The sequence below is a fragment of the Hemibagrus wyckioides genome, linkage group LG07, assembly GCF_019097595.1.
Source record: "Hemibagrus wyckioides isolate EC202008001 linkage group LG07, SWU_Hwy_1.0, whole genome shotgun sequence".
NCBI classification, from domain to species: domain Eukaryota; kingdom Metazoa; phylum Chordata; class Actinopteri; order Siluriformes; family Bagridae; genus Hemibagrus; species Hemibagrus wyckioides.
In genome coordinates, this window is record NC_080716.1 from 25,159,074 (window position 1) to 25,175,594 (window position 16,521).

Below are 16,521 nucleotides of genomic sequence, written 5' to 3' on the forward strand. Positions count from 1 at the left end.
ACAATGTGATTTCTAGGATTGTTGGATGTTCAGATGATTTGGTTTGAATATTTTTGAATAGACTGCTAAACTCCTGGAATTTTTACACAACAGTTTCTAGACTCAAAATGAAACAATAATAATTAAAAAAAAATTACATTTCTGTGGACGGAAACACCTCATTGAACAGAGAGGTCAACTGGACAGTTGAAGACTGGAAAAATGTAGCCTGGTCTGATAAATCTCGAGTTTTGCTGAGACACACAGATGTGAGGATCAGAACTTGGCACCAACAGCATGAATCCATGGACTCAACCTTTCAGTCCAGGATGGTGGAGATGGTGTAATAGTCTTTGGAATGTTTTCTTGACACCACCGCGTCATCACAACCTTGCCCCCTCATACCTCTCAGAGCTGGTCCACGTTTCCACCCCTGCACGGTCACTCAGATCCTCTTCATCTTACTCACTTGCCACTCCCTCTGTCTGCTTACACACAATGGGTCCCAGGTCTTTCAGCTGGGCTGCACCACACCCCTGGAATTCCCTCCCACCATCCATCTGTGAAATCACCTCTCTCACCTCTTTTAAATCTTAAAACCTCTCTCTTTAGGAAAGCCTTTTCAGATTTTTGTTAACCGTCTTTCCATATTTAATTAGATCTTGTATTTGTACTGCTTTGCATTTTATCTTTGATTCTACTTGATGTAAGGTGACCTTGAGTTTCATAAAAGGCACCTCAAATAAAATATACTATTATTATTATCACTTGAATGTATTGTTGCTGACTATGTGCATCATTTGACTGACTGCAGCACTGCATCTCAGCCTCATAGTAAATTCTGATAGCATGCCAGGAAACCTTTCTCAGCAAATCTAAAAACTGACAAAAAGAGAGAAACACCCAAAGAGGTGTAAATTCTTAATAAAATGGGAAAAGGTTTGTATATGTCCATATTTAGATGCCCATGTTTGTATTAAACAAATTTGAGACATGGAAAAAAATATGAACAAAAGCCTTAATCCATTTTGTCTTTTAAATGCTTTGCATGATACTCTTTGACACCATTTTCTTACCACATGTTAAGTTTGCTTCTAGATGTCTGTCATGCATGGGTGGTGGCGGTTAAAGGAAATGGGGGAGGGGCAAACAGGAAATGATCTTTTTTTTTTTTGACTCACAAGCCGCAATACCATAAATGTGGGCTACATTCCAAGAATTTGTGGACCCACCTTCTGATTCATGTACAGCTACGTGAGCTACACCTTTGTTAGGAGGTACATCAAATCAAACACACAGCCTCCATCACCAAACAATGACAGTATGACAAATTAAATGTCATACACTTTTTCCCCTGCTGGAGCCCCAGTGAGCAGCAATGAAGCTGTTACTTGGTGTGGGGGTGGTGTAAGTGAATGAACAAACTATGAAGAGACTGATCTCAGCCTGTGACCCAGGAGATAGCCGTGGACAGAGCCATTTAGGGACTTTCACACCGTCACAGATCTGCCATTATATCGGTCAGCTTGTGACAGCCAGGAATTAGTATCTATAATAACCTCAGAAACTACAGTGACCTAATAGTTCCTCATTGGCCGTTGGTTGCTGGTGTATAAAGGACATTAATCAGTTACAGTTACATTATTTACCATTCAGTGTCACCCAAATGAGGACAGGTTCCCTTTTCCCTTCTCTGTTTCTCTTCTTTTGTAAAGCTGCTTTGAGACAATGTCCATTGTAAAAGACGCTATACAATTAAACTGAACTGAATTGCCTGAATGTATCCCAACTTGTTTTATGATGGAGTCATATAGATCATTTGGGGTCCATTTAAATATAAATATATAAAAAATAAAAAATTCTGAATTGTAATCCAAGTTGAAATCATTTATTAAAAAGCCTGTAACATTTTTTTTAGTTCTAAAAAAATTATCAAAATAATAATAATAATAATAATAATAATAATAAAAATAATAATACAAAAAAGCTTCACACAATAACAAATCTACAAATCTCTTTACAACACACTGTATTTTTCAGCTTTTTCTTTCCAAAAAAAGAAAAACAAAAAAGTTAAAGGCTTAGCTTGACTTTAAAGGAACAAGGTGAGGAAGTACAAATGTTACAAAACTTCATTAGCTATGTGCATGCATTAGGCCTAAAGAAGAACTTTGAGGTTCATTAAGAAACAACCTACATGTATTAAAACTTTCAGTCTCCTGTAGCATTCATGACTTAAAAAAAAAATAGAGAGAGAGAAAGAGAAATTTGATTTATGTACAAAGAGAGAGAAAAGTTTACAGCTGCCCAAAAAAAAAATAAAAAAAAACAAAAAAAAGTGTAGCATGTGCTGAAGGCAGAGGGTTTCGCTACATGAGACTTATAAAGAGATATGTTTGAATTATAAGGCAAGCGGTAGGGGGAATTTTGTGCCCCGCCCCATTTTGTGCGAAGGTTCACTCCCCCCACGTATTACTACGCTAACGTCACGACACGCTACATGAAGTAGAGGAAAATAGTCCTGGTCTGAATGGAATGACTGATTTTGACAGCTCAGAGATAGTAGTAGTTTTGCATCACCCCCCCCACCCCCCCCCCACAGATGATCACAACATTGCAACACACTTTCCACGAAAATTACACGAAACACTTTCCTTCCTTATTCTGAAGGAATCCGTAAATAACTGGTAAAAGTTTTTTTTTTTCCAAAATGTAAACAATGTTAACATTTAAAAAGGCCTCTTGATCATTTTTAGAATAAAAAACACAGACAGTTCACCCTAAACCATGAACGATCCTTACGAATGAAGGCTAACACGGTCCTGCTTGCATAATGCTAACAGTGTAGCAGCGTTAGCATAGAGGTGAACTGTTACACACATTCACTAGAGGAAGGAGACTTTTCACAAGCCCTTGGTGATGTAGATTCCTATTTACAATGAAATATGTAGTGTTTCCAGCTGAAAGACGTAAACATGTAGTAAACACACTGTTCGCAAAGATGACTGTAGAGACGCATGATGATGTAAAGCACAGTAGAGTTTTAATTACAGTAGTGTAACAAGGCTGTGAATTGAGGTCTAGGAAGCAGCAGACAACGGAGATGCTAATGATGGTGCCTTGATAGTGTTTCCTGAATTATTGTTATTATTTTTAAAACATTAGAAGGAGAAAGTGTTCAATATCCGATTTTTATTTTTTTCCATTCAGCTTTGGTTCAGCTATTTATTTTCCACTCAGTGTTTGTTACACTGCTGATATGTTGCCACAGGCAGCCTGTAACAGGAAAACGGTAGATGGCTAAATACTAGTTGATTCATTTCTGCAGTAAATGACTCAACTCTAATGGTGAACTTTACAACATACAGTGTTAACCTATTTCAAATAGAACCCTTTCCTTCCACATGGTCATTCTTTAAGCACACGTGAACACACCGATCTCAGTTCACTTCCATACGAAGCAGTGTGACATTTGGAAAGTGATCTGACTCTGAATCGACTAAAGGAAGTAAATCAAATGTCAGGATTTATTGTCTAGATGTTGGCTGTTTAACTGGTCCAAAGCACAGACTGTAGCATTGTACAAATGTAATGTGCTCTGAATATTTAGACCAACAAAGAAATAGGGAAGAACTATTTAGGTAATGGGGAACCCCTTTTCACATTAATGATTTGTACAATGCGTGTTTAACACTGGGTCTGTGTTCTCCGTGCTCAGGTGTTTCTGATGAACGAAGAAACAAGTTTTGAGGACGTATTTAGTTCTAAAGACCCTAAACATTCTGCTTTATAGCTGGCTTCATTACGTGCAGTGGGACTGCTTGACTTGTGAACAAGAACTACTGACAGTTGCACACTGGGTGAAGTGTCGCATAAAAACCTCTTCACTAAGCAACACTTCCTAAAGGGGCTAAAGTGACACTAACTTGATGTGGTTGCAGAATGCATGCAGTCTTTCAGTTTGAAATGTGAAGAACAGTTCAGTCCAAACCATGTATGTATTAAAAGAAAAAAAAAAACCCCAGACGAATTAAAAAAAAAAAAAAAAGGCTCAGTGTTATAAAAATAGTTAAAAAGAAGTGGTTCTTTCTCTCTCGGAATCTTCGAGCCTTCTTCCTGTTTGCTACACTCTTTTCTCTGTACCTCTTTCTACACTGACGTTTCAGACTGCAGCCTCATGACAAACTTGTGGCTCTTGGGGTCGATGAACTCCTCCCCAAGCGTTAGGAAGGGAAGCGCCGTCACCGTAACGACGAGGGAAAAGTCGAGACGACGGAGCGAGAAAACGAGGCCCTGGCGTAATGCGGAGGTCACGGGCTCTTCGCTAACCAGCGTCCACTGGCGCCCCCTGCCATTTTCACGCTGGTACTGCATGGTGGGACCGGCTGTCAGGTAACGCTCCAAGAAGGCCTGAAGCACAGAGAGAAGGAAACTCAGCTTTCACATTCTTAACAGTCTCAGTTGAGCATTTTTGTAATATGAATCCAGTCACATTGACTCATTAGTTAGACGACATGATCTTGAGAGCTTTAGTAGAGTTGTTGTTTTAGGTCATGAACACAGACTGATGGGAAATAACACGAGATGTGAAAACATAGCTGCCTTCTTTTAAATGTAGAGCTAAAAACCTTTCATTTATATTTATTAGAGGTCATCAGATACCCAGGACTTGGTCTGTTCTTGTCTAGAAATCACACTGATCTAAAAATATTTTAATCCATTTTAAATAAAACACTCTATATAAGCATGTTCTAAAACACTCTATATAAGCTGTTATTGTGGACGCACTTGTGCGAAGGCATGTTCATTTCAACTCACTTTGGGTGTCATGTTGTGTGTGATGCAGAACTGCAGGTGTGAGATGATGCTCTCCATGCTGTGGTAAGGCTGCTGGCGTGTGGTGCGAAGGTACTTCTGCATGGCGCGTGCCATTGGTGCAAAGATGGCCTGAGCGGCTTCGCGGGGGTCCATCACCTCCCGTGGATGCTTGGGGGTAACAGCTGCCTCGTCCTCCTGGAGTCGCCTGATGTGAGTGAACGCTTCCTCTACGGCCACCACCAGCCTAACAGCGAGGAAAACAAAGGGCATACTCTTATACGGAGCTGATTAAGGTTTCTCAAAAGTGACATTCCCTCACTGAAATGTTACGAGGTTTCCAGTTGTAGTCAGGGATTAGGTATGATTTCATTAACTTTAAGGCTTTGGTGGTGGAGAGACCCTCACCTGGCCTTGCGTTTGCGGATGCGGCGCTCCATCTCGGCCTCCTCGTAGTAATACTCGTTATGGGAGTTATCTCGTCTGCGTGCGGCCGCTGCGATCATCGCTCGTGATTGGCCGGTTGAGTTGTTGGTACTGTTTTCTGTTTGAAACAAAAACACCACATACAAACAGTGTTAACGTTCTGCAGATAAACGGAAATGATGATTCAGGGGTGAGGAAGGAGTCGAGCAGCGCTTACAGAAAATAAACTATTTATAAATAAATTTGAACACTATTGGACAATTAATATTCCGATATCTCAGCATGTATTGCACATACTGCAACAACGCACATAGAATTTCAATAATCAGTATATAAAATATACCACAAACCAGACATTCTGCACTCGCTGTTATTTATAAAAAAAATAATAAAAAAAACCATTATCAGATCAACTTGGCGTGACGGAAGCCAAATGAGTTTTGAAATAGCTGGCTCAAACCACATCCCCATCTTCACAGGAATCATGATGTCTTGCTGCTAAAATGAAGTGTGACATTTTTGTTTCTACTGAAAACATGTAGTGGTGGGGGAATAGAATTACTATTTTAGACCCATTTATGTTTCGTCATGTTTAATGTGTGTTCCTGCTCGGAACCATTACGTTGTTCCACTTCTGCAAAATTGCCCTTGGAAATAACCTTCGCCAATAAAAGTATATCCTGTTCTAACTAATGTATTACAAGACCGAGCGTCTTTTCTCTATGGTAATTACAAAGATTTCACTATTTTTCTTCTCTAGGATTTTTCTACCCTCTCGCACCAAAACTAAAATTACATGGGAGTGAATAAGGCAGAATAATACTAAAATAAAGACGATGTTCGAAATACGTTCTTAGAGAAGAGGCACTACTGAAGGACAGCCTACATAACATGCTGTGGTCATGAGACCTAGTAAATCAACCACATTCTGCACAGCCACAAGAGCTTCCACTAAAGCCCAAAGCAATAGTTCTGTATTAGAATGATGCATGCATGGAAACCAGTAGGACAAAAATAAATGCATCAAAACGTCCATCAGCAACGTTACCACGAATGACTCATGCCCACAAAACTGATTTTAATACTATTTTACTTGTAATCTATAAAAAACAAAACGAAAAATAACAGTATAAATACTATAAATTACTGCAGTGTACTCATGTACATCACAAAAAGAGCTAAAACACACAACAGGATCGAGGACCTGAGAGTTTCTGGAGACTTAAAGAGTCTATTCTTACTGCTGAGCTCAACGTCATTATGTCCTGACTTACTGATGTGAGAGAAAAAGGAAAACCTCCTGTTAAATTCCCTGTAATAATGTTCTTAAAAGATCCACCAATATGTATATGTATTTAAGTTCTGTTTAGTGTCTTACCTTCAAGGGAGTACACCTTGAAGCCAGACATCTTTTTGGAGAGGATGGACTTGGGCAGGTTCAGGAGAGCTGGATTATAGACAGGAAAGTCACTGTAGTATTGATCCAGCACCCATACTGCAGCTCGCTGGATGCTGGAACACAACATAGATACAATAAAAACACTTATCATCATCATCACTGTCTTCTTAATATAAAGTTACAAGTTTATAACAAAAGCACACTCATGAGAAAGGGAGTAGTGTTAATGTTCTGAGATATTAGTGTGGTTATATACTCCCTCCAGTGGTCAGACACGGTATTACAGTTAAGATCATTTAAACGCAACAGAGCTATATGCTCAGTATCCCTGGAGGCTTACTGAAATGACTCCTTCCTATAAACGTCGTTGTCTTCCCTGTCTGTGTGTCTCTCTCGGTCTTAGTCACAAACGCATCGCATCTGAAAACATTTACACAATGAGATGAACTAAATCAGTCAGAGCCTCACACACAGGATTAACTCTTGTAGAGATCTAATCTTTTGCTCCTTATCCAGACTGATTGAATAGAATAAAGCTGTGTTGCAGGTATGTTTATTTTTTGGAGACTGGGATGCAGTCTGCTATCTGTATTTCAATGACGATGCAACACTGACTTGCTTGTGCACAAAACTGGACCCAAGGAGGCCTGAGACAGTGGGTGTGTAATGTTACAGTGATGGTGCTGCTGTTAAAACAGTACACCCAGAATTCACACAATACAGAAGGAAAACTGGGGTTTAAGACGAGCTATACGAGTAATTACAGGGCTTAATACAGCTGTATATAGAACATGTGGGCGGAAGTGTTGTTCATCATAAAGCCAAAAAAAAAAAATCTATATCCAGGATTTCAGACAACAGAGTTTTCATTCTAATGCATTTAACACACCAGATAGGTTTAACTCACTGAATTAGTAAGAAAAAACTCCAACACACACACAGACAGAGACACAGAGAGACACAAAGAGAGAGAGAGAGAGGGAGACACACACAGAGAGAGAGAGAGAGACAGAGAGAGAGACACACACACACACAGAGACGCAGACACACACGCACACACAGAAATGGAGACACACAGATACACATACCTAAGATGGCCGATGTTGTAGAAGCGGCTGGCTCCATCTGTAGTTCGCACCACCTTGAGACAGAAGGCGGGCCGCAGGTGTCGCACCTCGAGCAGCACCAGCGCCAGGTACTGAATGAAGAGCAGCGCGTCCACCAGAGAGACCGCGTATCCCACAATTCCGCGGTAATCCCGCTCCCGAGGCTCCAGCACGCGCACGCCGTAAAACAGCCAGTAGGAAGCCACAAAGAGGAAGACAAGCGCCAGCAGCAGGCAGCGGAAGACAAAGAAGCGTGGCAGGGTGGCACGTGGCGCCCGCAGGAACAGAGCCCACGTCGAGATGGCCAGCACCAGCAGCTTAAAGGCGAGCGAGACGTACAGGCCTTCACACGGCGTGCCGCACGGCTCCAGCGAGTCCCGCCACAGCGCCTGGGGCAGCAGGAGGAAGGCGAGAGGCGTGAGCAGAGCGAAGAGACCCAGCACTCCACTCAGAATCGGCCCTGCAAAGCGCTTGCACTGCAGCGGAGACGAGTCCTCTAGCTCTTTGGATGCTCGTGTAAGGTCCTCATTGGACACGCTGTGCTCGGACGTTCCAGTTACCACTGTAGTGGTCTCACCCCAGTTATCATCCTGAGGGAGAAGGGGAAAAAATTTAAATTCATATCTAAAAACACTTCAAATATCAATGCAATCACTAATGCAAACATTTCAGGTTTTAGTGAAGGGGGAAAAAGGGCAAATAGCAAGGTGTGGCCTCAGCGTAACAGGATTCCTCCAGGAAACAAAGCACAACCAGGCCTTTTGTCCTTTAACTGGGTTCAAGTTCATGGTGATGAACTTGACATAAAGCAAAATTAACTGCTCTCAGTCTAGAGGTCCTTGTCTCATGTTCCTATATCTGTGTTCTCTCACACACACACACAAACATTTTGGTGAGTGTGGTCTAATGGCTTATTTTACCACTAATGATGATTCTGTTACACTGGTATTATTATTTGCTTAAAAATCAATCACCAATAGACAATAACTGAAGGTACTCTGAAATACTTGTACTAGATAATGATAAGCTAACAAGCTATTTTTTTTTTTTAACCATATTTTATTTGTGATTTCAAGGCTCTAAACCTCCTACAGCCCTATTTCAAGTGTCGCTTTCATGCTGATTTCATGTTTAGCAAACAAACCAACAAGTTTCATATGCTTGTTGCGTGTTATTTCCACTGTGGTTTAAGATGTACAAAAGGCAAGAACTGTGAAATGAAAGAAACTCACAATATTGCTCGCAACATTATTTAGCAACAAGAGAGAAGTGTATTGAACTAAAGTAGAAAAGGTATAATATTTCCTACTCCCTCTAGTTGTATAGTTGTGAAGGAAACATTTTTTAGTCATTAAAAAAAAATCTAAGCTCAGAGATATAAAACCTTAATTCTTGTAAAAGTAAAGCTTGTTTATTAGTCAGTAATACAGTGACCGACAAATTAAACAGATCACCCAAGCACAGAGAACCTGGCACTCCAAAAAGAAACTGACGAGATAACGTGCGTCATGGCCACTTTGTTGTCAAAATCTCAGAAATGAACTACGCTTCACTGGGAATCAGACTTCACGCACCAGTGCTGTGTTTCCTCCTCGAGAAGCACAAAGCGTGAGGGACACACACTATGAATAACTTAAACAGTGCAGATGTGGAAGAAATCTATAACCGTGTCTTAAATTCAAGCATCAGAAGGATAAACATGCCCCTTAGAGTTACACATAAATAAACTACAACCGAAAGCACACTCACCCTGTCATCTCCACGAGTGGACTCCGTGTCCAGCAGCGGCTCTCCGGGAGCCTGGATAGTTACTGATTTGTCCCCTCTGCTGTCTCTGCTCTTAGAGCGGTGTCTGTCTCTCCGATCCCTGCGACAACACAAAGAAGAAAATCGCTGACTTCCACACAAACACTTATCATGCCTTATACACCAATCAGGCATAATATTATGAGCACTGAGAGGTGAAGTGACTAACTCTGATGATCTCCTCATCATGGCACCTGTTAGTGGGTGGAATATATCAGGCAGCAAGTGAACATTTTGTCCTCAAAGTTGATGTGTTAGAAGCAGGAAAAATGGACAAGCGTAAGGATTTGAGAGAGTTTAACAAAGAGCCAAATTGTTAGACTAGACCACTGGATCAGAGCATCTCCAAAACTGCAGCTCTTGTGGGGTGTTCCCGGTCTGCAGTGGTCAGTATCTATCCAAGGAAGGAACAGTGGTGAACCGGCGACAGGGTCAAGGGCAGCCAAGGCTCATTGATGGACGTGGGGAGTGAAGGCTGGCCCATGTGATCCGATCCAACAGACAAGCTACTGTTGCTGAAGAAGTTAATGCTGGTTCTGATAGAAAGCGGTCAGGGCTGTTTTAGCAGCAAAAGGGGGACCAACACAATATTAGGCAGGTGGTCATAATGTTGCCAACAAATATATCAGTGTGTGACTGGGTGAGTGAAAATACTTGTCTGTTTACACATAAAAGTTGTATTTAAATCTATTGTATTCGTATATCACTCGCTTACAGGAATCTCTCTAAATTCAGGATTTATATATTTTAAATAGAAACTTATCCTTATAAAGATACAGAAGAAGAAAAAAAAAAAGAGTCACACATGCATTTTTAACAAACATTAATGATAATTTCTGTTTTTTGTCTCATTTGGAAGTCAGATGAAGGAGAAAACATGAGGGTACGTATACATGACAAAAACATCAAGGCTCAAGGTTCGAGCTTAGACGCGAGTCACGTGGTGACGTCGGCTCGTCCTGGAGCCAAGTGTATTCATTCCTACCCTATAACACACTTTTTTATTTTATTACCAAAAAAAAAAAAAAAAAAAACAGCAGACACACCACACAAACCCACTCCTCAATCCCACACTAGTAAGCAGTCTTTGAAATAACTTTAAAACCTACTGGTTTAGAGACAGAGAACTGGTAGGAGGTTTAGGCATTAAATGAATAATTGAAAAAAGCCGAGTCGATTTCGTGTCACGTTTCCGCCAGAAGGGCGAAAATAACCTTCATACTGAAACCTTCAACCTCTTCAGTGGTTTTCGGAATCTGTGATTTTTCAAATCCGCATGGCTGGTTTTTTTTTTTTTTTTTTTTTGCTAGATGCGGTCCTGGACACCCTGGACTGTCATGTAAAACTCCTTCAAGCATTTCACGTCAAATAAAGTCCGGCATCTCAGCATCAAATAGAAATCAGTGGTCGTTATGTGTTGCGTATTCTCCAGTCTTTTCAGTTCATGGTACATGTTCAAATTCAAAATCTGACAAGGAGTCATAAATAGAATCAATAAGAGTTGTTTATTAATAAACAAATAAATAATTAATTAAATAAAATAAAGTTAATAAAATAGACTATGCAAGTGGGAAAGGAAGAATGTATATAGGATTTTTTTTTTAAATATATAAATAATAAATGGCGATCAGTTGTAGGGTAGTATGACGATAGTGAGATTTGCGGATGTGCTGTGTGACAATATATAAGGTGCAATAAACAAAGCGTGATGCTATTCTTTGTGACTCATTTCTTGAGAGTATGGAGTCATTTCTGTGCGTGAAAGAATATAGTTAAACTGCCTGTTTTGTTTATACTTGCATTATTATTACGATTGTTATAAATAGAAGTACAAAGAAGCGACAGACTTCGCTACAAGCCTTATAAAGTCATGATCTGCTACTAGGATATAAAACATACGTCATATTGTCTTCTGAGATCTTCAAATAGCATGACACCTCTACACCACTGGTGGTGTTCTTTAAATAGACAGTGTACATCTACAAACAGGAAGAATGCTAGGGTTCTGTGTGTGTGTGTGTGTGTGTGTGTGTGTACACACCTGTGCTTTCGAGAGCTACGGGAATGTGACGACTTGTAGGAATAGCCTGAGTACTGGGACTCGTTGTCCATGTCTGGGGCCGGTAGGCGGGGTTTGTGGACCCCAGCTCCGCCCCTGTGGCGCTCTGTTGCCCCGGCCAGCTGGGTTTTGCGCTCGGAGATGGATTTGGACGAGAGAGCAAGCGGCAGCTTCAGCAGCTCAACCTTACTCCTGAGAGAATCTATTTTGGAGGCTGGAGAGATGATGGAGGACTAATCTGTGAAGGAAGAGACACAAGTGTGATTTAGCTTAGATTCTTGAAAACCACAATATGTATAACAAGTCAGTAAGAAATAAATAAAAATTCTGAACACACAAATCTAAACAGACACGTCGTCTGGTTGGGTTGAAATGTGGAAGCATGGAAAGTCTTCAACCTGCCCAAACACGTACACATCACAGCTCTTTATAGCTTCCTGCCTTCAGGGCTGTCGCACCGCACAAACACCTCGCTACTGCCACTTGTGTGTGTCTACACTCGTCCCGTCTACTAGAGTCTGATAGCAAAACATTTTCTATGGGAGATTCCTCATTTAATCCATCGAACACCTTTTAGGAAACATGTCTTCTGGATCGTCTCATCCTCCTGCTTTATCTTCAGGCCCAGTTTTAAGTTGCCTAGTTTGTTTTTTCCCTTAATTCTGACCTTCGCTTATCCCAGAGCTCTTGACTCTGCACTTAAGCTTAGATATATTATACGGTCACCTGTATGTTTGGAAACACACAGATGTGACTGTATACAGTTTTTATTAATTAAAATGACTTGAATTACATTTAAGGGAACACAGTCCAGATATTTCACTGAGGAAACCTGCGATTATGAATTCTAAGATTAGAAATCTTTCAAATAAAAACTGAAATGCTTTTTACAAAAATCACTGATTACTCTGCAAAGCATGCATTTCGGGTTATTTTTCTGTAGGGGTAGAAAAGTCAGGGTCCTGAGATCCCTGGAGGCTATTCGTTTTGAGTCACAGACAAACCGGTTCAACAAACTATTCCTCAGTTTACTTTGCTGATGCTAGAACAACTTAAGCAGATGGATTAATCTTTTCAGTATCAGTATCGATGTAATTAAACACGGACAGACTCGGACGTCTTCGATATGAAATGCCGTGTAGCTTGTATTTTGTGAAATGTGAAACGTTGTTAGAACAGGAGAATGTTTAAGCAAACTACATTTGCCTTAATCTGCATTAATACATTTAACTAGCTAACTAATTAGATGTATGTGATTATATAGTTAGTAAACATGAGACTTCACAACACACTGGATCATGCACTTGGTGTGCGAGATAGCGAATAAACGTATGATTCGTTCACCCCGGCTCTGTATGTTGTTGCAAGCCTTCATCCCAAAATCACTGTAAACAGCCATAATCCCATTTGAGCTCAATATTAAAAAGTAATAACACGGCTACACTCCATGGACACGAGCATGTTTTGGTTGGTAGAGGACTTTGAGATCAAATATCGAACGGATTTAATAACGTTTCAAAAAAACAAGAGCGGGTAAAAAGCTCAGATATTGCGTTGTTACAAGTGAGTGGAATTGCTCTGGAGAGCTGAGGGGGTGCGGCTGAAACAAAGAAAAAGACCCCAGAAGGTAACGATTTCACCAACTCTCAGCACATTGTGAAAATCTAACAGTGACACAATAGTGTTAACAACGACAAACTTAGCTAGGCTTTCACAAAGGCTACAAATCAAGTTTATGATTTCAGTGCCGCATTCACGCACGACTCCATCCTGATGACATAAACTGCCTGAGCAAGCAAAAAAGAAAAGAAAAGATTATAATATACATAATATCACTCACTTCAAGACAGCAACTAAGTTTTCTGAGCCAAAAAGAGTGAAATTCAGAAAGCTAGGTCTGGACGTTTCCAAGCCATGCTTTCATAGCAAGGTCTCATCATTCTCTCTCTCACACACACACATTCCCCAGGCATCGCCTGTCGTATCTGGGGAGACCAAGCTTGGCTGTTACCATGGGAATGAATAAGGGGGTACAGGAGCTGGGAATGGCATGGAGGCTGTGGTTCTTTGGTCATGTGACCTTTGACCACACAGGCCTAGTGCATTAAGGAGACAGAAATGTCGCAGTGATCCGTTTGTGTACTTGGTTTTGTGTGTGTGTGAGAGAGAGCAGCAAATAACCTGAAATAACACTTGAAAGAAAGAAACAGACTTGAAGGTCATAAGGATTCCTGATCTGATCACCTAATTGTAGAACCACTCTTTTCATTACAGTCTCTCTCCCCTCTCTCTTTCTTTCTGGAACTAATATGTTTCATGTGAGAAAAACAAGGTTTCCTGTTATGAAAATCTTTTTTTGTGTGTGTGTGTGTGTATTTCTCCCTCACTTCCTCATGCACACACAGGTTTCTGCAGACAGACACACACACACGTCAGGAATTGTTTGCAAAGCTGATCAGACAAGTCAGGGGCACCATTTGTCGAGGGCAGATTCCCAACACGCGCCGCCCATCAATCTGAAGGGACTCTCTACACCAAGAAACAGTGTTTTTAAAAGATTTAATTCACAGGATAAAGGAAAACAACCCTGCGTTAATGTCAAGGATATAAAAAGAGATCTTAAATGATGCAAAAAACTGCCTCAAGCTTTATATATAAAGATTTGGGTTGTCTCGATCGCATTTTTAATACAATACCAATATCAGTTCCGTAGGTGTTGTCGTATCCTGAAGGAAACTGATATTGTCTTGCATAGAATTAGATAGTCTGATAGTCAGTATTGGATCAGTTTTGGAACGGTATCGGCTCTGTCGTCTATTTCGCCGATCTCCATCGGCCTGAGCAAAAGCTATCCTCATAATCACACATCAGTAAATATGTCTGAACTGCACAACCCATTAGTGGTGTACGATTTCAACGTACTATGTAGTATAGTAGTGTGGGGTTTGGGACATATCCAATGACCTCTTATGTGGCCTAATGCTGCATTCGGACTCAATTCAGATAGTACATCATTACCCAAATGCACAAAAGACTCACATGATGAGGTTATACGTGAGGAAATAAAGGCAAAAGAATGATGTGCAAGGTGTGATAGGTTTGATTTATAATCCAAAAGGTGCTTATTACGGTTAAGATATTGAGTTACCTATTATTCCAAGTCCAAGACCTGGGCCATTATTTCGAAACACAGCTGAAGGAAGCTCACTTGCAAGGTTTCAAATTTGTTAAAAATGATTCGCTTAGATTTAATATCTAAATATCTAGCTCAGGGAAAATATACGACCCATGCAAAAGGTGAACTAGTGTGTGATAATGGTCTCAGGTTACTCGATTGTGTCAAGACGACTAACGCTGCGCAGACGAAGGCCTAAAAGCCTCGCTGTAGCAGTAATGGTGATGGCGGGGGAGGGTCGAACGACGCCCCCTCCACCTACACAAGGAGAGTCCGAGGCTTTGAGGCCTGCGCGAAAATAATTCTAATAATAATAATAATAAAAGAACTAAACTTGAGCTAAATCTCTGTGCATGTCAAATACACTGCACTAGACGGAACTTGTAGAGAAAATGAGAAATATTTATTTATTTATTTTAAAAAAAGCCACAACAGAGACCACCCACATTGCAACAACGTAACTCGACGTAACTCGGGCTTTACTTTAGTTACACTAACTCAATGAGATGGCTAGTGTGTGTGTGTGTGTGTGTGTGGAGACACTGTTAAAACTGCAGATAATGATACATTTAACACTTAAAAGCAAAATGCGGTGGAAAAAAACACAAACAATGCAAAGATATCGCTGAGATAAAAGATGAACAGAAAAGTAGTTGCACGCAAAACTATTCAAAACACCAGGACAAAGGAATGGCAGAAAACCAGGCATGGCTCATTAATTTGCAAAATAAATGTAAAAAAAAATTAGGGAAAGGAAGGGAAAAAAAAGTTTATTTGCATTCAGATCAGTTTTCCGTGTTTACAGAAGCAGGGCTAATAAATAATACATCAGTGCAGGCTTGCTCACAAGCTCTGATGTGCGGATTTCATGAAAGGCGCTCTAATAATAAACTAAGAAATAAACAAAAGATGGGGGGGTGAGAAAAAAAAGAAAAAGGCGTGAACAAAAAAAAAAGCTTGAAAAACGCGACTTACCTTTCTTTCAGGAAGGATTATAGTGAGGATCCTGTTAACAAAGAGAAACCCCCAACAATAAAAAAATATATATATATATACGGGGGAGGAAAAAGCAGAAGCTTTTCCGAAACTGACTCGAATCAAGTGGAGTCTCTATTAACATCCACACTCCTTTCTAGTGTTATACAAAGTGAATAAGAAAACGCGGAGAAACGCTACAGCTTGGTATATTGTTGGAATGCATGCGCACACACACAAAACCATCCATGAGATGTTCCCAGATCATTGAGTGTGTGTGCGCGAGCTGCTCCTGAGCCCTGCTGTGTGAGTGAATGAGTGTGAATACTATCGCTCATTCATCAGCCCAATGCTGGGAGTCAGATGAACTGCATTAAACAGCTCGTTTCGTTACCATGTCTCTGTGCACAAGAGTTTGGACTAAATGTCTCATTACTCGACAAAAAACCTCCCCACCTTTAAGCTGCTGCTAGTCCTTTTGCGCAAAACAAAAATAACTCAATTTCCTCGTGCGTCTTCCTCGGTAGCGCTTCGAGCAGAAACGGCTCCGTTTCGACTCGATTTCCTTTCGGGATCAGTTCACTCCTCTTCTTCGTATTTCCGTCTCCTTTTCATTCAAACCTTGGCTGTTGGACCGACTACGCCCCGGGAAGCGGCTTCTCCTCCCCCATGTTCCTGCTCCCATCCCAACAGCGGCCGCGGATCCCTCCCGAACGACTCTTTGAAAAGAGTCGAGTGCGCGAATCGACTCGCAGACTCGTATAGGATTAAAGGCTGATTG

The 16,521-nt window shown here is 40.8% G+C and overlaps 1 protein-coding gene across 2 annotated transcripts; it reads right to left on the reverse strand.

The window, feature by feature from the left end:
- Positions 1-2,020: 2,020 nt before the first annotated feature.
- Positions 2,021-16,421, reverse strand: vangl2 (VANGL planar cell polarity protein 2). 2 transcript variants are annotated; one of them, XM_058395642.1, is made up of 9 exons: positions 16,197-16,421; positions 15,741-15,771; positions 11,573-11,828; positions 9,475-9,592; positions 7,708-8,315; positions 6,599-6,732; positions 5,203-5,338; positions 4,798-5,041; positions 2,021-4,389 (listed from the first exon to the last, which is right to left on the reverse strand). In XM_058395642.1, exons 3-9 carry the CDS (start codon positions 11,641-11,643, stop codon positions 4,129-4,131), a joined length of 1,572 nt encoding a protein of 523 aa, XP_058251625.1. In that variant the 5' UTR covers positions 11,644-11,828; positions 15,741-15,771; positions 16,197-16,421; the 3' UTR covers positions 2,021-4,128. The 2 variants fall into 2 exon arrangements, with proteins under 2 accessions (XP_058251625.1, XP_058251624.1); XM_058395641.1 differs by lacking the exon at positions 15,741-15,771.
- Positions 16,422-16,521: the final 100 nt, after the last annotated feature.

Bases quoted from the DNA above. Each gene is read 5' to 3' on its own strand.
- vangl2 (XM_058395641.1), bottom strand. From the start codon at position 11,643: ATGGACAACGAGTCCCAGTACTCAGGCTATTCCTACAAGTCGTCACAT. The intron at 5,042-5,202 runs GTGAGGGTCTCT...CCTCGCTGTTAG, and splicing joins ATCCGCAAACGCAAGGCCAG to GCTGGTGGTGGCCGTAGAGG. The intron at 4,390-4,797 runs GTGAGTTGAAAT...TCTGTGCTTCAG, and splicing joins CACACAACATGACACCCAAA to GCCTTCTTGGAGCGTTACCT.